Below are 26,781 nucleotides of genomic sequence, written 5' to 3'. Positions count from 1 at the left end.
TCTTTATAAATCATACTAAGGCAGGCCTGCCCGTTCTCTGTTGAACTGACTGCCATAATCGGCATTTAATTACCTCCTATGATCATCATGCAGATGGTGAAAACTTTTTCGTTATCCGTCTCGGAAGCCACGTTGCCGAATCCCACGCTGGTCATGCAGGTCATAGTGAAGTAGAGAGACGTGACGTACATGGTTCCTCTAGGAGGACCACCGGACAACTCTGTCCTGTAGGTCTCATTCGAAAACTCGAAATAAAACGGTTGCTGAGTGATGTTAGCCAGTTTCCACAGCCAGCTGTAAACGAAACCATTCTCAGCATCACTGCGGCCGATACTGTACCAGATGCAGGCCAACCAGTGTGCAACAAGCATGTAGAAACACAGCAGCAGGGTCAACATGGCGGCTCCGTATTCCAGGTAACGATCCAACTTCCGGACTACACGCCCCAGTCTTAACAGCCTGACCACCTTCAGAGCACTGAATAAACTGCCGATACCCTGCTTGAAAGATGAGCTTTATGACATTAATATTATGTTATACACAGTACAAAAGGTACCGGATAAGTTTCATAATGTTAAAGGACAGTAACATGACACATTAAGAACGCTCAATAGGTTACGGATAGCCTGCTTGAAAGATAAACTTCATGAAATTAATCTTATGTTATCAACAGTTCAGAAGGTTCTAGATAAGCTTCTGATAGCTTGCTTATTAACACATACATTTCAATATGTAAATAACAGTACCTTGACACATTAAGAGCATTTAATAAATTTCGGATTTCCTGCTTAAACGTTATCACCAGACTGACCGTTTTTAGAACTTTTAACCCCTTCCGTGATTTGTCTGAGATAACTTGGATGGCCTTCATGTCTCAAAAAATATATGCCCGAGTTAATTCGGGCAAACCATTTCTCGCTGTATTTTTAACTATTTGGCCAAATATATTCGCATGTTGTCATGTATCACAACCAGTGCTCGCTAGATGGCATTGGACATTCTGTATGTGCTGATATCTATCGGAGTTATTCTAAATTATGTATCAAACGTTTAAGAGAAGTATTCCAGTTATTTACTGTGGTTTCATTAAAATGATATATATAACGTATAAATCCAAACATGTAACATTTATTTATCGTGTATATTTTGTGCAGAAATATAATAAGATATTAAAAAAAGACCTGACTCATACGGAAGGGGTTGATGTAAAAAATTATATCCTGTTTAAAGGATTATATTCAGAAACTTCATACCCCTGACCTAATAATCCACATCACGTTTGAAGGAAAAACTGTAAGTAATGTTCATTTCATTAACTTGGTAATTTTCAGAAGATACAAGTAAGCATCTAATACTCTCTCGAAGTATAAATTTAATAATGTTTAGATCACCAACCTGATAGTTTTAGGGCTCTGATACCCTGCGTGAAGGATAAACTTGATGATGCTAATATCAGATTATCTTAGTCACAATGTACAGTATTATCAAGAGCATAAATAAAAACCTGCGTATTGCACACCTGACGAAGATAAAAATATTTTGTTTGTCTTAAATAAAACGCGAATTTCCTGAGTATTACCTATTCGAAAAAAGTCTATATCCACTATATGGATACTTGTATCTATATGAACTTGGCGTTGTTCCGTGATAATGAATGCAAGCTATATTTTAGATTATCTGACACGGTATTGTATAATTATCTTCTGTAACTTATTCAGTTTTTATTCTTCAGCCAACCAAAAATATAATTTAACAATGGATGGCACGTAATAGAAAGAACCATTTTTGCATGATGGGCTGAAATTAATGTTAATTCTTAGTCGAACAATAAAAATAGAAAAAAAAAGAGTAATTTCTATGTTTTTTTACCCTTACAGAAGAAAATGACTTGCCGTATTTGCCCGAATATAATGTGCACCACATTCTGAAAGGTTAAATTAAAGAAAATTTGTTGTTTTTTTTTTACACATCAGTTGTACAAAATGTATTGACCAGTTTCTAAGTACAGTAAACAACTATCGATGTATTAAACATTTTTGGAAATCTTTCATTGAAATTTTTTTTACGTGTCAATTTTAAAAAGGTATTGAAAAGTTTATACGTGGTAATATACTACGCTAATCATTCATTTTCGTCATCGCATTCATCGAATTTGTTTCCTTGAACCTTTGCTTCATCCTCTTTTGATTCCCACATCATGTCAAGATCCGCCCCATCCATTGCATTAGATATGCAACATTTCTTTAAAACATTTAAAGATGCTTTATTGATTTTCAGTGTTAGCTGAAATACCTAACGAAATTGAATGTGCGTGAATATAATGCGCAGTAAATTTGTCGGGAGGTATTTGGAGAAAAAAGTGCACATTACATTCGAGCAAATACGGCATTTCTTTACATTTTGCTTGAAATTAGCAAAATTGTATTTAACTTCTGCCCAAGATGTAATTTATCTTTTATTTACATGTCAGAACAAAGGACAATCGTCAAATAAAATAATATTGTGCAATAACAACTTATTTTTAGTTTACTCGACATAAGTTAAGTACATGCAGTCATCTTATAACAGGAAAGTAAGATAAAATACGGACAAAATTATACGGTAATCAATTAAATACAAGGTAAACATTGTGTTATATCGGGTGTATTAAACAAACAAACAAAAAAAAGGTAACTTGTAATAGTATGGTAATTATAGGGTTTTAGAAACTTGGTTTCGTCGTAATTATTCAAAAGCAACCTACGTCGTCGTCATGATCGAAGGCATTGAAGACGTCGTAAGGAAGGCAAGACAACAGGTCTATGATGAACCAGCTCTTCAAATAATTCATCCGGATGATCTTGGGATCAGAAACGACCTCACCACCCGGCCCAACGAACGTGGTGTGGAAGTTGAGAACGATGTCGATGAAGAAGATGACATCAACGATACTGTCAAGCACCAGGAAGCTGACATCCTCACTAGTTTTGTTCTTGAAGGAGACGTTGTAGGGCACCATGATGGCCGTATAGAATGTCAGGCACAAGATAACCCAGTCCCAGATCGCCTTGAAGGCGCAGTAGTGTAGCAGGATGTGGGGTGGAGTTTTGGGGGCTTCCTGTCGGTACTGTGGCATCACGTCTGCACTTAGGCTCATCATCTATAGGCGAACCAAAGGGAAAGAACCCTATGTTGTCAGTCGAGGTTATTTTAGTCATGTTATTTATCAGACAGTTAAAACTAATACATATAATAAAATAACTCTTAATTATCTTATCTTGTTTAAGTTAAACATACAACTTTACAGATCTTGAATGACATCATTATCAAAAAGTTACAGTTAATATCCCAAATATCATAACCAGTAAATATTAGATCTTGACAAGTTATATCCAGGATATTATAACTCTCGAATATCACCACTATCATACTGTCAGCTTTCAGTATCATGATCCTAGACTATCATCGTTATTACTTGCTAACAGCTATTCATGGCTCTCGACGTCATCTTTATAAAATCGTGACAGCTTATACCTATAATAAGTTAAGTAATCAGGATAGAACTACAACCATCTACTGTCTTCAATATCAGACCTGTACAGTTTATACCCGAATCAGTAGAAGTTATTAGACCATGTCAACCTATGTTTATGTTACTTTCACCTTCAAATGTCGTCGGTATTAGATCATTAGAACTCACACTTGTGACATCACGAGTGTCGTCGTCTTACGTCATTATTAGACCATGGTAAACTATGTTTATGTTACTTTCACCTTCAAGTGTCGTCGGTATCAAATCATTAGAGCTCACATTTGTGGTATTACAAGTGCCGTCTTTCGTCATTATTAGATCATGACAGCTAGTACTTGGACTACAGCTTATTATTTGTATTGCAGTGATTGGTGGGATTGTCTCAGTTATAAGATGGACGAGATAACTAGATCAACACTGTTTTAAGCCTATTTAGGCTAATTATTATCATGCTATATTTCTATGGTATAACTAACTACGTTTGAACTGTCGTTTAGAAGTGGCAACAACAGCTTCCGAGTATTCGGTTATAAAAAGGATTTAGTGTTACGACTTCATATCACTGGAGTCTATACAGTCTTATCAATCCAGGGGGTCATCGCTATCATACAGTAGTTCTAAAGTTAGTCCCCCATCCCACCGTCATACACTTAAATATTTTCTGTGTGAATAACAATTGATTTGCAGCACCAAAATTCGCTGGCCCATTAACAGTCTGTTTGTTATGTTTAGGCATTGTGTACTCATACATTGATTGGAACCAGGTAAAAAATTGAAAATAATTAAAATACTATGCTGGGGAACTAACGTCTGGACTACCCTGTACTATAACAGTTACTACTGCTATTTACCAAAAAAAAAGAAGAGTGCCTACCTCATGTAAGGTGTATACAGCGTTCGTTAATCCAGTATTCGTTCTTAATATAATAATAACTGTAGCTGTTACCTACCAAATCACTTAGTGTAAAATTTAAAGTGTTCATTAATCCAACAGTAGTTCGTAAAATAATATCATCTGTAGTTGTTACCTACCAAATCACCTAGTGTAAAATTTAAATAGTGTTCATTAATCCAACAGTAGTTCGTAAAATAATATCATCTGTAGTTGTTACCTACCAAATCACCTAGTGTAAAATTTAAATAGTGTTCATTAATCCAACAGTAGTTCGTAAAATAATATCATCTGTAGTTGTTACCTACCAAATCACCTCGTGTAAATTTTACACATGTTCATTAATCTAAATGTCGTTGCTAATACAATAATAACTGTAGTTGTTACCTACCAAATCACCTTGTGCAAAGTTTTATATAGTGTTCATTAATCCAACAGTCGTCCATAATATTTTAACAACTGTAGTTGTTACCTACCAGATCACCTCGTGTAAAGTTTACGCAGTGCTCATTAAACCAAAAGTCATTATTAAAAGAATAATCGCCATGACATGTCGCTATTAGTATATATTAGAGGTATCATTTTTATATTACTTTGTTCGTTAGTAAGCACAAAGCTACACAATAGGCTATCTGTGCTCTTCTCACTACACGTATCGAAACCCGATTTTCACCTATATAAGCTATCAGATTAATAATGTTTTCTCTGAAACAAAACAAGAGAAAAAGAATTCGTTACGAATTTTAGGACCTCCGTGGTAATCGTACGGTTAACATCCTTAAAGCCTTGTTAAAGTCATGTGAAAATACGTTCTACACACCCTCCTCTTTGGTGACTAATCAGGAAATGATTGATCTTGAGTGTATCTGTATTGTTTATAAACTAAAATAATTTAACTTAGGAAAATAGTTTATATAAGTATGCATATCTGAATTTATTTCGTTTCGTTAGTGTAATTATGTTAGATTTTATACGATTTAATTTACTTATTTAAGATCATACTGTTATTTATGAATCCTAGGAATAATATACGAATATATAAATCATATTTTACAAAATGATGTATTTAACAAATTATACAGCTGCCCCAGTGGCTCAGTGGTAAGTTTGAGGGCTTACAACGCTAAAAATGAGGTTTCGATACCCGCAGTGGGCACAGCCCAGATAACTCACTGGGGAACTTTGTACTTAACAACAAATAACCAAAGACTTAATTAACTTGCGCCAAGTTTTGTTAGTAATCCTAAATTTAACTTTAAGATGTCATGCTCAAAGAGCAATATTATTAACTTTTCCTAATCACGACCCCCCAGTGGCACAGCGATATGTCTGCAGAATTACAACGCTATAAACCGGGTTTCGATACCCGCGGTGGGCAGAGCACAGGTATTCCACTGTGTGGCTTTGTGCTTAATTACAAACAAACCCAATCACGAAAACGTATAAAATTTATTCCGATGCTTCTGGAAGCCCCCCCAGTGGCACAGCGGTATGTCTGCGGACTTACAGCAATAGAATCCGGGTTTCGATACCCGTGGTGGGCAGAGCACAGGTATTCCACTGTGTGGCTTTGTGCTTAATTACAAACAAACCCAATCACGAAAACGTATAAAATTTATTCCGATGCTTCTGGAAGCCCCCCCATTGGCACAGCGGTATGTCTGCGGACTTACAGCATTAGAATCCGGGTTTCGATACCCGTGGTGGGCAGAGCACAGATATCCATTGTCTAGCTTTGTGCTTGATTACAAACAAACAAGCTTCTGGAAATTGCTTTTAACAAGTACTGAGAGTTTCAATGCTGATTGAATACGATACTGGCAGCAATCTAATCGACGTGTGGAGTTCTATGAATACTTCCCATGGAATCATAGAACTTACTGACTGTCACTTTCAGGAAGTCTTCTGATTAATGTTTCATACTTTCTTAATTTCAGAAAATTGGCAGATGTTATTTAGTTCAGCATTAAATGTCAATAATTTACTACAACTATCAAAGCATATTCAAATATACGAATTTAAGATGTTTTTTTTTCTATCTGGCAAGAAATAGAATACTTCTTCCATTTTAGTAGAATCAACACGTTTTTTTTCTTATCGATTTTATGTCTAACGTTCCCATTTGATTGAAATCGATTGTCGATACGAATCTGATGCGTGAAGTGTTGGTTATGAAACAAAATTCTTCTTTGTTTTTTGGAAGAAGCCAAGTTCACTAGAATTCTGTCAAAATATTCTTAATCGATAAGAAGTTTTGACACCTGTTCTATAACTTTATAGAAAATACGATACACATGCATTGAGAGAATGTCCGTTATTTTCGTTTCTTTGTTTTTTGAATTTCTCTCAAAGCTAAACGAAGGCTATCTGCGCCAGTCGTTCCTAATTTAGCAGTGATAGACTAAAGGGAAGGCAGCTAGTCAACACCGCCTTCTGCCAACTCTGGGGCTACTCTTTTACAAATTAATAGTGGAATTGGAATTGTCCCGTCAAATTATAAAGTACTCATGGCTGAAAGGGGGAGCATGTTCGGTAACGGGGATTCGAAGCCGCGACCCTTAACTTGCGAATCGAACGCCTTAATTTCCAGGCTTCATTTTCATCAAATAACAGAATTTCACACTGGTGTGAGTTGTAAAAGCGTAGCTTTATAAAGAAAATTAAATTTGTAGTTATTTTTTTAATTGTAAGTATACAGATATATATCTAAGCTCAACCTGTACGATACTTCGGGTATTGTAATTGTTGTTATCACTAGCAGTGTCTCGCTTAATCACCCTGTTCCTGTGTTTATACACATCAAGACGCACAACAGTGTGTCTGCGACCAAAACAACTTGCAGAACACTGTATGTTGTGAACAGGAGTGACAGCTTATCAATTTTCCATTTTCTGTAGCTCGGACTGTAGTAATCTAAGCTATCACGAATAATAGAGTTGCGATTCTAAAACTAGTGTTAGTTACTATAGAGAGTCGCTTTCTTATTTGGTGTATATTGACAAAAAGTCATGATATCTAATCAAAAACCCCTTAGGTGTGGAAAAAATGTTCGCCCAGAAAAGGATTGAGCGTGCGACTTAAAGGAATGAAATGAAAATTGGCAGCTAAACTAATAGCTGCACTTATAGCACTGACAAAAATTTTAAGCAAATATTCATTTATTAATTAGCCAGGCCGTGTATTTTGTCTTACACGTCATCATGCCCCAAGTTAAACAAAAAACACGGCGTGTCTAACTAATGAATGAATATTTGCTTTAAAATTCTTATCAATGCTATAAGTGTAGCTACCAGTTTGGCCGCCAATTTCATTTCTTCAAGTTGCACGCTCAATCCTCTTTTGGCCGCACCTTTTTTCACACCTAAGGTGTTTTTGATATCTATCTATCTATCTATATATATATATATACACACACATCGAGATCTTAAGGCTAGTTTTAGCTAATAGGACATTTTCGTAAGGTTGACCACACTAGAAAGAATGTAAATAAACATATATAATATAGTACAATTATTGAGACTTGACACACAGTTCTCTTTTGTTCAGTCCTAAAATTTCTTCTGCTATCATTCCTTTAAGGCTTGGTGTAGTCTGGTAATTAGGACACTCAACTCGCGATTTCCGGATCGCAGGTTCGAATCCCGTCGTCCTGGAATGGCTAGGTGGTTAAAGAGCTCGACTCGCAATCTGCGGGTCGTTGGTTCGAATCCCATCGTTCTGGCATGGCCAGGTGGTTAGGGAGCTCAACTCGCAAACTACGGGTTGCGGGTTCGAATCTCCGTTCCACCAAACATGCTCACCCTTTCAACTATGGGAGTGTTATAGTGTGACGGTCAATCTCACTATTCGTCGGTAAAAGAGTATCCCATGAGTTGGCGGTAGGTGGTGATGACTAACTGCCTTCCATCTAGTCTTTCACTGCTAAATTAGGGACGGCTAGCGCAGATAGCCCTCGTGTAGTTTTACGCGAAATTCAAAACAAACCAAACTCGTATCCGTCAAACATTCTCGTTCTTTCAACCGTAGTGGCGCTATAATGTGAAGGTCCATCTCACTATTCGTTGGTAAAGAGTAGCCCAAGCGTTGACGGTGGGTGGTGTTGACTATTTGCTTTCCCTTGTGTCTATCACTTAAAAATTAGGGACGGCTAGATCAGATACACTAGCTTTGCATGAAATTCAACAAACAAATAAAATCAATTCTTGCAGGTAATATGAAGATCTAGTGAATTGAATAATGTGTGAAACATAAGGAGTTCTTACATTTCACAGGTTATAATTTTACAATTTCTAAGTGAAATTAAGACAGTTTATTAGCGTATTAGAGGTTTAATGAAAAGTGTGGTCTTTTAAGTTTTTTACTTTAGTTGTTGTTTTAAAATTTTCTGAATTAGAAAGTTTGATAAACACATTGTCTTCAAATGTTATTTGCTGTTCGTCTACCGTATTTTTTACATTCTTAACTTTGCGTATTGTTGGTCTGTTTCTGTGAAAGTTAGTGAACAGGACTTCAGGATCGAGTTATCGGTGTATGTTTTACATTCTTAACTTTGCGTATTGTTGGTCTGTTACTGCGAAACTCAGTGAACAGGACTTCAGGATCGAGTTATCGGTTTTAGTCTCTAGATTTTTGTTTTGAATTTCTAGTGTATCAATTAAAATAACCGAAACTTTTAATTCATCAAACCCCAAATTATTACTTATTATTGGATCAATAAGAGGTGTATTTATTAATCTCCTAATGGGAGATTTTTGCATGAATAGGAAGAGCCTTTTTTTCTTTCTTATCGTCATCATATTGAAGTTAAGGCCCCCCAGTGCTGAGTTTACGCACTTAAAATGCTAAAACCCGGGGTTCGTTTCCCGCGATGAACAGAGCTTTGCGTTATATAACAACAACTAATATTAAGGTAAAGCAAATATTTTGAAAAGAACGAAAACGTATATCAGTTTGAGTTATTTCTTCCCATGACCAGTTCTTGTTTGTAATATTTTTGGTGCATGATAGTTGTTTCCAATGTATAAGTCTGGTGAAATATTACTATTCAGTATTTAAATAGGGACGATAAAAAAGTAAGCCATTTCTTGGTAATTGTAATTTTCAAAATTTATTAAATATAGTCATCATAACAAAACACGAATTTATCGAGGTTTTATGCAGAACTTCTGCGATAATTGAAATTACTTCGTTTAATTAATTTTTCAAAGTCGCACAATGAGAAAGCATCTAGCGGAAAATTCAGTTTTGTAATTTTTAAGGTTCCTTTTCTTATACATATTAGATTTTAATCCATATAAATGAATTGGTTTTGGTAAACACCAGTCCTATTACGTCGGAAACCCTGTAAAACTTGTGCTTGCATACAATAACTAATTTCAAAGAAATACTCACGTGGGCGATTTGAGACTGTTTGACAATGTCGGATTTGATTACTGGAAGATGAGATGAGAACTGTTGGACAAAAACGGAACGACTTCTGGTAACAGAGCGGGCCAATCGGGCAAACTTGCTGAGCCCTAAATTATAGGTATAATCAAATTAAAACAAATATTCTTGAAAACTGTAAAATAACGGGAATAATATTTTAATTGTGAAATTTTGACAACATGTTAGATATAATAATCGGAAAACCTTCTATGTCTGATGAGAAATAGAAATTCGAACATATTATTGTTTAATTCATCCTTATAACTCTGTAATGAGAAGTAAGATATTACCTTCTATGTCTGATTAAAAATAGAAATTCGAACATATTATTGTTTAATTCATCCTTATAACTCTGTAATGAGAAGTAAGATATTACCTTCTATGTCTGATGAGAAATAGAAATTCGAACATATTATTGTTTAATTCATCCTTATAACTCTGTAATGAGAAGTAAGATATTACCTTCTATGTCTGATGAGAAATAGAAATTCGAACATATTATTGTTAAATTCATCCTTATAACTCTGTAATAAGATGTAAGATATTAACTTCTATGTCTGATGAGAAATAGAAATTCGAACATATTATTGTTTAATTCATCCTTATAACTCTGTAATGAGAAGTAAGATATTAGGCTTATTTCAACTTGGGCACATCATCTAAATTGAAATTATTATAAATTTGTCTCCTGCTTCTATTAAGTAGATACCTTTGCTGGCATCGTCTTCTAGTGGTTGTTTTAGAGCTGTGATGTCTCTGAAGGTCAGAAGAAACAGGACCACAACATCTTTTTCGTTTTTTATAGGAGCAATATGAAGTAGGAGCCATAGCGGAGTGTCTAGAGCATAGATTTACAAACTTCATCAGAAAATCATTAAGATGTAAAACTCATAGTAGGAGTATTCAAAATACGTTAGCGTCGAAATATTAAGGAAAATAATAAAAAAAAATAATGTAGAGAAGCCATAAAGATACATTTGTAATGAATAATCAGGGTGTTGCTTTAGATACAAGATGAAACGTCAGGCGTACACAATACACGAAAACAAAACGCAATTCCCCAATTCTGTAAATAGACAGGGGATTTTAAAGCACTATTTTTGTTGAGCTAAATCTCGATGTATATTGTATATTGGTAGTGGAACATTTATCTAACAATTAAGTATTACGTAGTACATGGAGCATCAAAGAACATTAGCTATGTAGAAAGAACAGCCAAAAAGTTCGGAATTGTAAATTCATCCATAATTGAATATAACTGCATTAACAGTAAAACACATACAAACAAAACAATAACAATATACGGTAATAGAAATGTCCGAGTGATACGTTTAACAGCCAGTGATAATAATTACACTAAACAGAGAATTGAATAATGCGACATTTTTGAACGCTTAACAGCGTTTTAGGCTTAACTTTTAAGAAGTCAAGATAACTTTATTGTTTTAAATTACAACCTACCTACCTGTCAGTCCTTTCTCTCACGTTTATGTAGCCCTAAATTAATATTTTTGTACTATTTAATTAATTCAATAACGGTTAAAAATTGCAATACCCAAATTCTCTCTAATGAAAAAATTAGAGAAAAATTTAGGGTTTGTACTTTCTGAAAATCAGTACCAAAAAATAAATAGATAGCGGAAATATCTGTAACTGGTGGTAGGTATGTTTGTTTTTCTTGGTTATTTTTTTCCGAATGTATTAAAAACAAAACGAACAAAAAACAAAATAATAGAACAAAATAATCTCATTTTTCCAGAGTTAGACAAGGGCTAAAAATAAGACCGCAAAACAATACACAAGTTTTTAGCACGTATTTCACGCCGGGTACCTTATCTCCTGTTCTTTCCGGGTTTGATTTGGACAATTTGAAAACTGTCAATTTTAGTTTACCGAAGTTTGAAAGAATCAGCAGTAAACTACCGGTAGATAACGTTTTTTTTTTGTTTATTTTTTACACTGTGATATGCTAGTAATTGTATTGCGTGCTTATTTAGTCGTTTTAAAAGTAGTTTCCTTTGCGTGGTTCAGTCGTTCAGCTGAATACATTTTGTTGCTGCACTACACATTTGCATATTATTTACTAGAGACGAAAAAAGAACAACACGTGTTTGTTCATACTCAGCTGTGGCTCTTCCCCACCAAAAAAAAAGTATGAAAATCTTATTTATACTTTTTGTGTTTAAGAAATTGGAAATTTGTATTTATGGTAAGACTATTAAGACTCTCTGCCACTGTCTCTAACTTTAAGATATACACACCAGAGGGAAAGTAATCAGTCAGCACCTAAGGAACGGACTGCCATTCTTATAACACGCCAAGAATTTAAGGTACAGGAAACATTTAGTGATATCACACGTATTCGAACATAGCTCGCCAGCTCCGAAATCCAGAACTGTACCACAAGGCCAATGGGTCCTTCTATTTCCCCCCCAATCCAGAACTGTACCACAGGGCCAATGGATCCTTCTATTTATCTCCCCCCCCCAAATCCAGAACTGTACCACAGGGCCAATGGATCCTTCTATTTATCTCCCCCCAATCCAGAACTGTACCACAGGGCCAATGGATCCTTCTATTTATCTCCCTCCCAAGTCCAGAACTGTACCACAGGGCCAATGGGTCCTTCTATTTATCTCCCCCCCCCAAATCCAGAACTGTACCACAGGGCCAATGGGTCCTTCTATTTATCTTCCCCCCTCCCGAATTAAAAAATTGCAAATAAAAAATAAATTGTTCCAGTTATGCCTCACGGTGATCTAAGTAGCTTCCTTTTTTTTAATTATTATCAACGCCCTCTGTTGGCCAAAACGATGATCAAAAACTAACCAGTTACTTGAGCGTTAACTTAGAATTTGTCACGCAAGTTTTACAAAAGATTCTATAACACTTTCACGTATATTTTCTGATTTAGAATTTCCATCGTTACATCAAAATTTCAGAAGGTGTTTGTTTTTAAGACTCATCAAATATTAATTTAGTCGATAAAATCTACATACCATGTATTTTCGTACTACATAAACAATACATTATTATACGATTTACATGCCCTGTATTTCTTCATTGATTATATGTTAACACTTCGTACACAGTACATGATTTGATATGCGTGCACATGTTTTTCAGTCGTTAGTGATAAATCAGAGCCTGTTTGAAACAAATTAAACACAATATTTCTGTTAACAGCATATTTGTTGTCCCAAAGCACATAATACAAAATATTTGTTTTTAAATCCATATTCGAAACATTTGGTGAAAAATGGCACGTACACTATTGTAGTTACGTCATTTTAAGACTGTGAATGTAAAAAATCTTATTCTCACATTACTATACTTACTAAAGATATTGAACACGTCACATAAAATTAAAGTTTTATACATGATCTATTATTGATACGATAAACTATCCAAGAAAAAATATCAAATGCTTTGTTTGAAATTAAAATTTCCTCCTTGAACCTTCACACTAACTACTTAAAGCTAATTCTAGATTATTACTATATTAGCATTACATTACATTACACTTTTACTGTTAAAAATATTTTAATGTAAAAAAAAACAGAAAAAACTTTAAGCCTTAATTTGTCTACGAAATCCAGATTTCACTTTGGGAAGTTTATAAAATAATGTATTATTTTCAAATAACACACGCACAGAGTTAATGGAGAGTTCAGGTTTCTAAAACTTTTACCCTCTTGGACTATCATCTATTAGATATATGGTATTTATAAATATTAATACTGGATTTTAAGCCAGATAGAGGTATTAGAAAATATTGTTTGATTCCCACTTTGAGTATTAATCTAGACATCAAGTATAACCTTTTTTATTGCTAGTAAAACATTAATTTATTTATATGCTTGTTTATAACCTACTACAGCTACCTCTTACTAATTTACACCTGAGAGATTTCTTGCATTTAGCTTTTTAGGTTTTAAATTCTACCTATATATATACATATAATTAGTTTTCTGTATCTTTCACCCTTATTCAACTGCATTTTGTCTTGAAGTTAGGCTTAAATCTCGGGTGTTAGTCATAGCATGTTTTTTTAGTATTTTGAATCATTTTCGGATGTTCATTTATACTATATGAATCTGTTTACTACCCGTGATTGACTTATTCCGTACCTTTCCTCCACTATAAAAAATCACTCTCACAACAACAACACACATAATTTTATTGCCTGATTGAGTTGATCTACAACCCTGTTTCACACGATGTCACGGAACAACCCATGGTCAATGTTTTGACAATTTCTTCGTATTCCAATTTACTTTGATGAATCAAGGTATAACGTTCGTATAGCGCGCATTCTATATGGATTAACTGTGGTTTATCTGATGGATGTACATTCTTTGTTGATCAATAACTTTTTTAATTAGTCTAAGTTAAAAATGTTGAAATATTAAATAAGAAACCCACCTTGTAACATGTACAAAGTTACCTTTTATAAAATTAACAAATCTTTTCATGCACATTGCAAAGCAAATAGGACGAAACTCATATAATTGTCATTTTTTTTGTTACAAACAACAAAGACAAATATTTCTAAATACAAAAAGTATGAATGTATTATTTTTCTCTGTTTAAACTATTATTCATTTAGTCCTCGTAACTCAAAGGAGTTTGCTGCTATGACAAACAGATTCATTTCTTAATATATCAGTAAATGTCACATTCAATTTTAATACGCGTCAAGGGGAAATTGGAACATAACTGGCGGTGAATTATTACCAAATGGAAGTGCCAGATATGGCAGACTGAACTTATTACTCATAAGTTTTAAAGTATTTTAGTTAGCTTGCGTGCAGGTCTAGAAATCATATCACGAACAGCTGTATCCTTTTCTTTTTTGTTTAGGTTGTGCTGCAGGAAAAACTATAATGGTGTTGATCAACTTTCTTCTAGTCTGATTCGATGACGAGGAACCCACTTTGAGACCAATAATGGCTGGAGACGGCTTGAATGGGTAATGAAGAAAAACTTTAATATAAGTTTAACATAACAGCGAATGTACAACCTTGTACCTGATGATGACAAAACCTTGTCGAAACGTTGTACATTTGCTGTTATGTTAAGCTTATATTAAAGTTTTTCTTCATTACCCATTCAAGCCGTCTCCAGCCATTATTTCTTCTAGTCTAGTAATGATTGGTGTGTGTAATGCAAATAATCACGATCTAGCCCAACGTACAAGGACGTAGGCTACTAGTAATCTGAAAAAAATTGGCAGAATGAGTGCTTTAACCACGAGGAAAGTGCTTTACACATTGTTCAGAAGAAATCGAAAGACAATGCCCCCTGAATGTTGATGAGAACACGTGAATTATAGATTTCGCTTTAGGTCTACTATTCTCAGTAATGTGAGGGGAAACAAGAAAATGCATGTCAATCTCCAGAGAGAAACTTTGTGACATTTGATTAATAGCATGTTAACAGTCAGAAGTCGTCTACATCATAAAAAGTATTCCTTTGGATAATAAATTCAACCACTTACAATCTTGTTCAAAAGAACTGATAACAATTTGACACTAGGATTACAATTATTACCATTATAATACTGTATGGTATAGTTTTAGAAAATCAACTGAGAAAAAATGAGGGGGTCATCTTGACGTTCTATAAAACAATTTGATAATAAGAATACAATTATTATCTATTTTATACTGTATTGTATAATTTTAGAAAATAAAATGAGCAAAAAACGGGGGGGGGAGATGCGTCTTGATGCTCTAGAACACAATTTGATAATAGGAATGCAATTATTATCTATTATAATACTGTACGATATAATTTTAGAAAACCAACTGAGATAAAAAGAGTGGATCTTGATGCTCCAGAGTGCGACTATCAAATAAGAATAATTCCTGTTGCAAAGGTTGCATGATTTACATACACTTTATTGTGTGGAACTTAATGATATCATCACCTTTTTATAAAAGTTACAGTTCAAATACAGTTAAAATTATGCATCACTAGGTCTTCTATTGTAGACGTACATGTTTAACATAATTTACAAACGCTTTAACTACGAATATAATGCATAAAGAAATGCACCAAAGTTAACAGTTTAAACCTGTTTACAAATGTATATTATGTCAAAGTTCTCGGTAAAATGTAAAAATTGATTTTTGAAACTTTTTATATTATTTTAAAATTACTCAAAGTAGTCAAATTTCTGAAAAGAAACTGTTAACATTTAATTCTACTACAAATTTAGAGCAATTAATATTAAAATATCTTTTCTGATAGAAAAAGTTACAAAAGAGTTTAAAATACTTTCTCTACACTTCAAAAGTATTCTTTTTCTCAAAATCATCTCTTTATTCTATTAAATATCTGACTCTTCCAATACGTCTACGAAGTATTACTGGTAGAGAAGGAAGATTGACTGGTTGCTAGGAAACAACAACAACAAAATGTAGAAACGTTACAAGTTATATAATTAATTACCTGGTAATGAAATGAATTGGTATTGCACGGATTCCGCTCCTTGACCTTGACATTTGTAGTTAGTAAATTAGAATGATTCTTTCCAGTCTAACTTAGTTATAGTAAAAAAGCGGGTTACAATACTCAAGGTTTAACTTTAAGACGTGTTATTAGATAAGAATCCGATAAAATAGTAAAGTGATACCTGAATTCCTTTTAATAGACTGTTGTCAAAAGACACGGCACTTATATACGTCCAATTTTACCTGTACGAATAGGAAAAAGTAAAATAAGATACTTAAAGTTCTCTAACAAAGGTCCGAACGAAATGTTTTGTTTTTCATCGTTATGATAACGAAATCCAAGTTGGAGCATCAAGGTTTCCAAATTCTCGGAATTGTAGCGGTCAATGCAGCAATTACAGAAATGCACAAGTAATAAAAAACAAATTGAAAAATTATGTATAACGTATGCCAACAAAAGTACAGAAACAAGGTAGGGATGAATACACAAAACCATATAAAAATCACTACATAAGCAGCTAAATCTTTCCAAGAATTTTTTTTATCAATCACTGCATAAGCAGCCAAATCTTTCCAAGACATTTTTTTATCAACAACTAAATGTTGAATTCGTGTTGCATGAATTCAGGTTTCAATAAAAGCATTTAAACTAAACAGTGTTATACAAGCTTACAGTGACTAATAAAAATAAGCTTGTAAGTTTGATTCAGTACTTACTGGCTGCTTAAGTAGGAATTATTGTATGGTTTTGTGTATTCATCCTTACCTTGTTTCTGTACTCTTTGGCATTGCCATCCCAACGTCATACTTAATTGTTACATTTTTTTATTACTTGTTTCCCTTCTTTTTTTTAAACGATTTCATTGAAGTAGGTTGATAAGTGAACATTTCTTTATTTTCATATTTTTCAGTGGTGATATATATATATATATTGTTAATCATATCAATTTTGTCAGTTTTTCTAATTTTGGATTACACTGGGAGCCAGTGAAGCTGCTATGGTTCTTCCAGAACGGTACAAGTACCCCAGAGCGCTGAACCGATGTTAATAGGAAATTTACATAACTCATGCCATCCAACTTCACCCTAACTCACTGTATGTGCATAAAATCGATTCCACCACATGCTAGGGTCATGTCGACTATTAGGGAGAACATCTTAGGGAGGATCCCAGGCCATGAAGTATAATACCACGAATACACACTCAGACATTAATAAAATGTACACAGATCTGTCAATTGCATAAATACTTGATCTTCTTGATACATAGAACAGTCATTTAGCTTATTTGTTTTTTATTTATTTATTTTTACTGAAATTGTTTTGGCAGAAATGTTTTTGCAGTGAAACGTCACAAACAGTCGTTATATAAGAACAATTTGTGCTGCCGTCTAGCGAAGAGAACTGGTATTCATGAAACATGGAAATAATGTGTGCTTGTAAACTGAACTCACTGATTTGTAAGCATCATAGAGTAATAGATTGAATACGGAGGCCATTTTTTTCTCGGCTCATCCCTACATACCAAACACTACCGTGCTTAGTGATAGCCTGTTTTCAATAATTCCCAAAATGCTTTTCTGTCGTACTAAATCCATTGCCAAAATTTCACTCATTTTTTGGCTAGTGTGGGAGAAGAAAACAGAAAGTTGAACACATTGGCTCTTTAGCTAGTTCCCAGTTCTCCACTTTAGCAACACTGTTCAATGATACTGGGAGTCTTACAAGCTATGAAACACTCGATAATGTCAAGTAGGTGCGCAAATAAAGCTATAACTGAACTCTATTAGTTATTTATAAGCATCATAGAGTAATAGATAGAATGCGGCAGCCATTTTTTTTTCGTCCCATCCCTACATACTAAGCCCTAATATGCTTAGTGATATCACAAGTAAGTAGCTTGTAGCATGGTGATTGCTATCGATACATGAACTATACGTTTTCATCAACTCGTTGAACAGATATTTACAATATGGGAATTACATGTTGAGGTAAACTGAAAAGTAAACTATATCAACAAAAACCCATCTTTTGCTATCTGATTCTGATAAAAGCAGAAGTAAATTTGGCGAAAATTATAGCTTGATTATTCTATTCAGAATATTTTAGGGTTACACAGCATGTATGAGGGATGATATTCAATAAAATCTTAAGATGCCAGCACTTTTCTTAATAGAGTGTACTGAGAATCCCTCAACAAGAAAAGACCAATGAAATTCATAGTTGCTGTAGTTTCTGTATAACATTGTAGTTCATTTTTGGTAAAAGTGACAAAATTTGCGCACATTTCAACTTCTAAAACTATAATTTAATTAATGAGGCTATATAACTGCGATCAAATTCGTGTTTGATTTCAGATTTTATTTTTATTACGTTCTAATTAATTAGTCCTGTACGAGTCTAGAAAAACAGCACCCGAGGTATCTCTTGTTACCGCGCATGAGCTCTTTCGTTAAAGGCCAGATCGGCTGGGCTGGACCTAAAGCAACCAAAAGTATAAATGAAATGTAACTTGTATGTAATAGATAAAAAAACACACAACAACAACAACAACAACAACTCAACAATGTGTCGTAAAACATCTAAACTGACGAAGGAAGAAGGATTGTTAGGGCTAACAAATTTGATGAAAATCTCATTTGATTGTAATTTTTGTCCAATTTCCACTTAATAATTTCATTACAGACTTTAGATCAGAGATGTGTGAAACCAACATTTCAGATCTATCTTTTGGTTAACATGGATCCAGCTTAACTTATGAGTTCTGGTATTGAACGAAATACAACCTATGTAGTGGCTTGTGATATACAAAAGATAGACCTTTAATTGGCTTTTTGTTTCCTTTTAAGTGATTTCAAGCGTTTTACACTTAATGAGTTTTCTTGCTTTGGCAGCTCAGGCGTTTTACACTTAACGAGCTTTCTTGCTTTGGCAGCTCAGGCATTTTACACTTAACGAGCTTTCTTGTTTTGTCAATTCAGGCGTTTTATACCTAACAAGTTTTTTGCTTTGTCAGTTCAGGCATTTTATACCTAACGAGCTTTCTTGTTTTGTCAGTTCAGGCGTTTTACAACTAACGAGCTTTCTTGTTTTGTCAGTTCAGGCGTTTTACACCTAACAAACTTTCTTGCTTTGGCAACTCAGGCATTTTGCACCTAATAAGCTTTCTTACTTTGTCAGCTTAGGCGTTTAACACCTAACGAGCTTTCTTGCTTTGCCAGTTCAGGTATTTCACGCATAATGTCGGTTATACGTCAACACGGAAGTTAATATTACATGTAAATTGATTTCTTGAGATATTCCGATGAGCATACACCGAGTCACACATTTTCTATTGTTTTAAGTGGATGATAAACTCTAAAAAGGGTTATAAAGTTTAATAAAAAGTGATAAAGAATCAAATGATCATTGTATATGAATATCACAAGATACTGAAGTTCTGCCGATAATTTATTTTGAGTGATAATACGTTTCAGTGCCTTAGAATGTGCTACAATAAATTAGAGGTATTTATTTTGAGTGGTGATACGTTTCAGTGCCTTAAAATGTGCTACAACAAATTAGAGGTATTTATTTTGAGTGGTGATACGTTTCAGTGCCTTAAAATGTGCTACAATATATATATATACACACACACACACAATATATATATATACATAGCGAGAGCACACGTTCTGTGTAGGGTGTGGCAGCTACAAACGAGATATGAAGACATTCCATCGAATATTATATCTGAAAAAATCATAGGCGTAGCCGGAATGGTGCTACCGGGTTTTAGCCCCCCTCCCCTCTCATTAGAAATTTCAGAATTTTACTGTAACATTTGAAAACGTTGAAGACACCTCGATATTATTTTGCGAATAGCAAATATTATCAAGCCACTTGCAACACAAATCATTAAATTACTTGCTCACCGGCCTCTTCCCCCGCCCTCCCCCGAAAACTTTTCTTGGTCAAGGGAAGTGCAGAAAACGGTAGTTAATTTAATAGCAGATCTTATTTTTATTCGGATGTGATTTATAAAAGATGGTAGATTAAAGGTAACTTCAAAATAATTATTTCTTTGTCGCTTTGAAGATTTTATTACGTTTGTGGTAGCTATTTTCACTTTACTTCAACAGAAACTTAAACCAAAGGGTGTTCCATCAAAATGTCACAGGTGTATATGGCATTGCGTAGAAAAATTGCTGAGTCATTTTGTTATACAATGGTAATATTTTGCTCTAAAACACTGCATTAAAAACATTAATCTTGCCAAGAGCTACATGTCACAATGTTTCTTGCTCTTTTTATTGTTGTTGTTTTTTTTTTGGAAAATAAAGAATTCTATTTTAAAAACATAACTTTGGGAGCAACAAAGTTTTTATTTTACTTAATGTTGTGAACATCCAAATTTCCCACAAACTTTAAATAAGAAATAAAAGGAAATACCTATAATTTGTTGTAGCACATTTTAAGGCATTGAAACGTATTATCACTCAAAATAAATACCTCTAATTTGTATATTTATAAATACAGAATGAGAATTGAAATGTGTAAAAAGGCTAATTGTGTTGTGACTACTGCAAGTTCCGAAACCTGATTTTTAGAGTTATAAGTTCTCAGCCTCACCCCTGAACCATCGGAGAGAGAGAGGGGGGAGGGCTATTTGAAAGAATCGCTTTTGCAAAATTATAGTTGCTCATCAGTCAACAAAAATGTGATTTTTAATTGAAGAGTGTGATTATCTACGAAACCAAGCAAAACAAAACATCGGAATAGTTACAACCAAAATTATTTTGAGCAAACTATTTTTTTTCATTAAACAATTTGATATGAACGTTTCTGGTTTTATATAGACATATGCACAGTGAATTCTTTCCTGTGGCGGCACCTATTGTGTAAAAAATCTATAAGTTTAATAATCACATTCTACTCTACGTGTTTGGTAAATAAAGGAAGTGTTATAACAAAGCTATCTTACTCATTTAGTTCATAGGTGGCAGACTTCTTCAATACAGTATAATAAAATACTCTATAAATAATTTTGTCAGTCAAAAGTGCCTCGCCCATTGGCTGCACGTGGTAGATATCATCGATCTATTCCAACCACTTTAAAAATGTCATCTTATGACGGATAATAGGGAAAGTCAAAAACGTAGTAAAACAAATTCAATTAATTAACAAAGATCAATAGAAAACAGTGTAATTGATTTTAGAGACAAATTCTCTTTCAGACATTAACACTTTTCTCGTCAAACGCATTTAATACATTGTTTTGCTGTGATATTTTATTTATTCGGAGACTGGCTTTATCAATGTAAATAACGTTATGGGTTTGATTGTTTACTGTTAAGCAACAAAGCAACACAATGGCTATCTGTGTTCTGCCAACTGCGACTATCGAAACCCGACTTTTAGCGTTATTAGTTCTCAGACTTTCCGTTAGGCCACTGGACGTCAACATAAACAAACATTTTTTTTTTATCAACTTCACCTTTTCTTTATACGTTATTTGTTTCTTGGTTTGCGAAATGTTTTATTATTAATAAAAATGTTGAATAATATTTATGTTGAAAACAAGTGAGATAAACTTGTTTTGCATTTAACTAGATGTATTAAACTGAGTGAAAATCTTGCATTTCTATTATAAATCTTAGCAACTACTTTGATGAATGAAAAAATATATAGAGAAGTTAAGTTTACTTTGATCTCTGCACATGACAATATGCCGAGCAAACTATATACAACCAACCAGCTGTTTTCTTTATTCTATGGAAATTACTTTCATTTTTCCTGTAGAATAATAATATATTTTCTAAAACTAATCGCAAATCATTTGTCAACTACAAACAAAATATTATAAATAGCAAATTTCATACACATGCACCGTATTTTATTGTTGTTTTTGTATGTGCCTTTTTTGTTGCTATTGTTGTTAAGCCTAAAGTAACACAATGGGCTATCTACCCCGATTTATTAACGTTATAGCTTCCAGCGGTACAGTGGTACATCTGCGGACTTATACTGCTAGAAACCGGGTGTCGATACCTGTGGTAGGCAGAGCACAGATAGCCGTTTGTGTAGCTTTGTGCTCAATAACAAACAACAACAATAATTAACTTTATAAGCTTTCATTATAACGTATACATGCACCGAGAATATATTTTTTTTTCGAAATGGAGTTTATGTAGTTTGCACCTTTGGAGTGGGTGGAAATATATAACATTTGAAGTAATAGTACAAACATATAATTATTTTCAGATTGGCCTTTTCAGCTGAATGATGATTACATTCAAAATAACTAAAGAAATGCAATGAAAATTTAGACATTCCAGTAATGCAGAAGATGCAAAGTTAATAGCTCTAAGTTAATTCCTCACAAGTGGCTGTAGTCACGTTATTACAGAGGAAAACTCTGACAAACCCCACAATAATCAATGTGGTGATTTATTTCTGCACGAAAAGTGACGGATGCTTTGCATTCGAAAGAAAAGTGCTTTTGGCATCGCTGGGTTAATCTGAGTCCTAGAAATTGAGTTGGAAATAGTGAAAATGATGGGTGACTTGGTTGTGCATGACAGTGTGCTAAGTCTTAGAGCTCGGGCGTCAACAGCGAAACGTAAATGGCAGAAAAAAACTGGCGAGGCAATGGGTCAGCATATTAAGAAAAACGGCTGGCACGAACTGAGGTAATGTAAACTTCTGAGCCTATCCTGTTTTGGTTTCTTATCTTGCAGTCGACAGTATGCATAATATAATTTTCTAAGTCCTTTCCCTAATAAGCTTCTTAGTAAACTCTTGAGGTAATGAACGGAAAGTAAAATTTCTCGAAGACAAAGTCGACTTTGAGAGTTTTAATGTTAAAAATGTAATCACACAAAAACTGAATTTAAGAACTAGTGAAAACAAGAAATAAATATTTGTACATTAAAACAACGCTGAAGTGAAACCACATAACAACAACTTCATAAATGTTCAAATACGTGCAGTAAACTGAGTATTGTTCATGTTGCCGTTTCTGTTTAACATGTCGGATTTAGAGAACTCTACACGTGAGGAAACATTAACTGTGTTTTAGAGAACCATATATATATATATATATATGAACATTTATTGTGTTTTAGAAAAGTATATATGTGAGTGAACATTTATTGTGTTTTAGAGAACCATATATATGAGTGAATATTTATTGTGTTTTAGAGAACTATATATATGAGTGAACATTTGTTGTGTTTAAGAGAACCATACATATGAGTGAACATTTATGGTGTTTTAGAGATCTATATACCTGAGGGAATATTAATTGTGTTTTAGAAAACTATATATGTGAATGCACATTTATTGTGTTTTAGAGAACTATATATGTGAGTGAACATTTATTGTGTTTTAGAGAACTATATATGTGAGTGAACATTTATTGTGTTTTAGAGAACTATAGATGAGAGTGAACATTTATTGTGTTTTAGAGAACTATAGATGAGAGTGAACATTAATTGTGTTTTAGAAAACTATATAATTGGTGAACATTAATTGTGTGTTTTAGAAAACTATATGATTGGTGAACATTAATTGTGTTTTAGAGAACTATAGATGAGAGTGAACATTAATTGTGTTTTAGAAAACTATATAATTGGTGAACATTAATTGTGTGTTTTAGAAAACTATATGATTGGTGAACATTAATTGTGTTTTAGAGAACCATACATATGAGTGAACATTTATTGTGTTTTAGAAAACTATATAGGTGAGTTAACATTTATTGTGTTTTAGAGAACTATATATGTGAGTGAACATTAATTGTGTTTTAGAGAACCATACATTTGAGTGAACATTTATGGTGTTTTAGAGAACTATACATATGAGTGAACGTTAATAGTTTTTAGGGAACACTAGCATGTAATGTGCGTGTAAGTTAACTGTTTATTTAGCGAACTGTACAATGCGAGTTAATATTAACAGTGTTTAAATTATATAATTGAAAAGTGTGAGTTAACATCAACAGTGTTTAAATTAGAGAATTGTAGAGTGTGCGTGTAAGTGTTCAACTTCAGAGAAATGATTAGTGCATGTATTAACTTTATTTCAAGTTAATGAAAAAATATCACAAGGTGTTTGGGAACTACGAAATTATTGTAGCGCAATAGGTTGTTGTTTGTACATAGATAAAAAGTTATTTAAAAGGGACGACAATACCTCTGACTTAAAGAAAACTATAAACAACATGAATGCTTAAGGAACACCGGCTATAGAGATGTCTTCACTCTATGATCTGTCAGACTTTATGTTTCAATCGTTACTTTTTATCTCAGATTTTCAAGATTTAAATTTTTTATTCTTGAACTGCCACCAGGGATTTAGTTGTAGCATTAATTTCTAAAAGTTGTTCATATTCAGTAAAAAAAAAATGTTTCTTTTTTAGCGTTCAGGTGCCGTTTTCTTTTATATACTAAAAAGATAATACCTAGTAGATTAAATTACTCTCTGCCAAATTATTCTTTAGGACAGATGATTTTGTTCTCATAAAAGACTTAGTTAAGGAAAATTATGTTTAATATCAAATCCAAAATTCCATAAAAGTTAGTCTATAACCAATCACTTGCCATAAGAGTATCTTTATCTGCCTGATAGTAATTCTACCGTAACTGAAGACTTATAAAGCTTTCGATTTAATAATAGTGTAGAAAATGGAAACAAAATACTGGAATAAATATGTTAACAAATAGCTGGACTATAGAAATACAAACTTATTTTATAAATTCGCTATATACATGCGTAGCAACAGGAAATAGGCAACAGCGTATTTTTGTTTTATTATTAAATACGATTTTTTTTACAATGACAAATACACTCACGGTTCTTCTTGTAAAGGAGAATTTCAAACTGATCTATGGCCTGACTTTCAAGGCATTGTTCAATCTTGGCAATGGTGGCTTTGTCTGTCAGCTCGCCATACATGAAACTACATCGACACGACTTCTGCATTACCTCGGCCCGGTTGTAGCCCGCTATTTTACAGAAGGTGTCCGAGCAATAGACAATAGGATAGTCCACAATCTGGGCATTAGCCAGCAGAAAACTGGAGTCAGCTGTAAAAACGTAGGAGGATATAGATAATGTGTAATATGTTAATTCCAAACACTTTCATTTAGCAAACATACAATATTACCTCAGATTTTCTGTCTTAATAAGTTGTATTTATTTGTAACACACACACACACACATTATGTTACTTGAGTATTGGCTTATAGATATACAAATCTTATTTGGACTTTACGTTATGGAATATCAACATCAACTACGTCAGCAAATAAAATACATGCAGTACAACAAAATGGATGTGAAACGTATCAAGTCTTGAAAATATAATCAGAAATAAACTCCGACAATTGAGACTCCATGGCTTAATACAAACTTCATAAAACAATCAGGGTATAACTGTAATATATAACAAAACGGCTATGACAAGACAGAATCACTGTGATAATATAATGTCAATCGTCCTATTTTACTTTTGTACAAATTTGGCAGCTGGTGATTCGTCATGTAATCTGAAATGTCAATTTCTGATTAATCAACCTACGTTCATAGATGAACACTTGATAGAGGTGGCTATTACATCATTAAAGTCCATAACATTTACTTCACTATGGAGTATGGTCACCACGAATAGCAAAGACGGGCTGACATCCCTTGACTACTGTTCTGATAAATCTCTTTCCAGGACACCTTTGACGTTCCGAGAAACTAGACGAATGTGACTCGTCCCCCAAGGGTTTACCATACGTTCTCGATTAAATTGAACACTGCTGAATGCGCAGACCATTCAGTTAATATCTTATTATTTAAGAAATGTGTAGTCTAGCTTAGAAGATATTATCATATATTAGCCTAAAGTCGGGATTAATTGTATCAACAAGTTGTACCCCAATGGATCGCACGATGTGGTTCCTACAATATTTGGCAATAATGGTTCCATTCCGCAGGATATATAGGTTAGTTCATCTACCAATGCCTTGTCCAGCCCATACTATATTTTCACCACTGTTATATGCGTCACTTATCTGTAAGAAAATGGTATTCGATCTGATTTCAGATTCTCAGCTAATGGGTATACATCTATTATCCGGCTTCAAAGTGAAACTCGATTCATTTATGAAAAGAACATTGCTTACACGTCTTTGATTCACCAGCCGTGATTGTGGCATCACTGCAGACGAGCTATTGGTGTGCCTTGTTCTGAAAGGATTAAATCTCATCTTGAATGTTTCGCATAAAGATCGACCTTGAGAAGTCTGTTTTTAACCGTCACTACACTGACGCAGCAACCAATTGCGGCTGCAAACATCTAATTCAGTCTCAAAGCACGTACCTTACGATTACGACGAGTCAAACTCGACGTATAACGGTTGTCTGCTTGTGTTGTGAATGATATTCTATCTTGTCCAGGTGTCTGAATGGCTATAAAATTGATTTGGAAGCAGTTCCTCTTTCCCATAACGAAATTCGTTGCC

The 26,781-nt window shown here is 33.8% G+C and overlaps 1 protein-coding gene across 1 annotated transcript in view; it reads right to left on the bottom strand.

Moving 5' to 3' along the window:
- LOC106461810 (potassium voltage-gated channel protein eag-like) overlaps positions 1–26,781 on the bottom strand; it is a 112,307-nt gene that overhangs the window by 21,416 nt on the left and 64,110 nt on the right. The window contains exons 2-6 of the mRNA XM_022388941.1: positions 25,123–25,356; positions 10,540–10,668; positions 9,795–9,919; positions 2,744–3,139; positions 74–497 (exon numbers count right to left, since the gene is read on the bottom strand). Of these exons, the coding sequence (XP_022244649.1) occupies positions 74–497; positions 2,744–3,139; positions 9,795–9,919; positions 10,540–10,668; positions 25,123–25,356 (1,308 nt within the window). The remainder of the gene's footprint in view (positions 1–73; positions 498–2,743; positions 3,140–9,794; positions 9,920–10,539; positions 10,669–25,122; positions 25,357–26,781) is intronic.

Source organism: Limulus polyphemus, unplaced genomic scaffold (genome assembly GCF_000517525.1).
Source record: "Limulus polyphemus unplaced genomic scaffold, Limulus_polyphemus-2.1.2 Scaffold41, whole genome shotgun sequence".
Taxonomy (NCBI): Eukaryota; Metazoa; Arthropoda; class Merostomata; order Xiphosura; family Limulidae; genus Limulus; species Limulus polyphemus.
The sequence above is the reverse complement of the archived record's forward strand: the minus strand, read 5'-3'. Positions and strand labels throughout refer to the sequence as shown.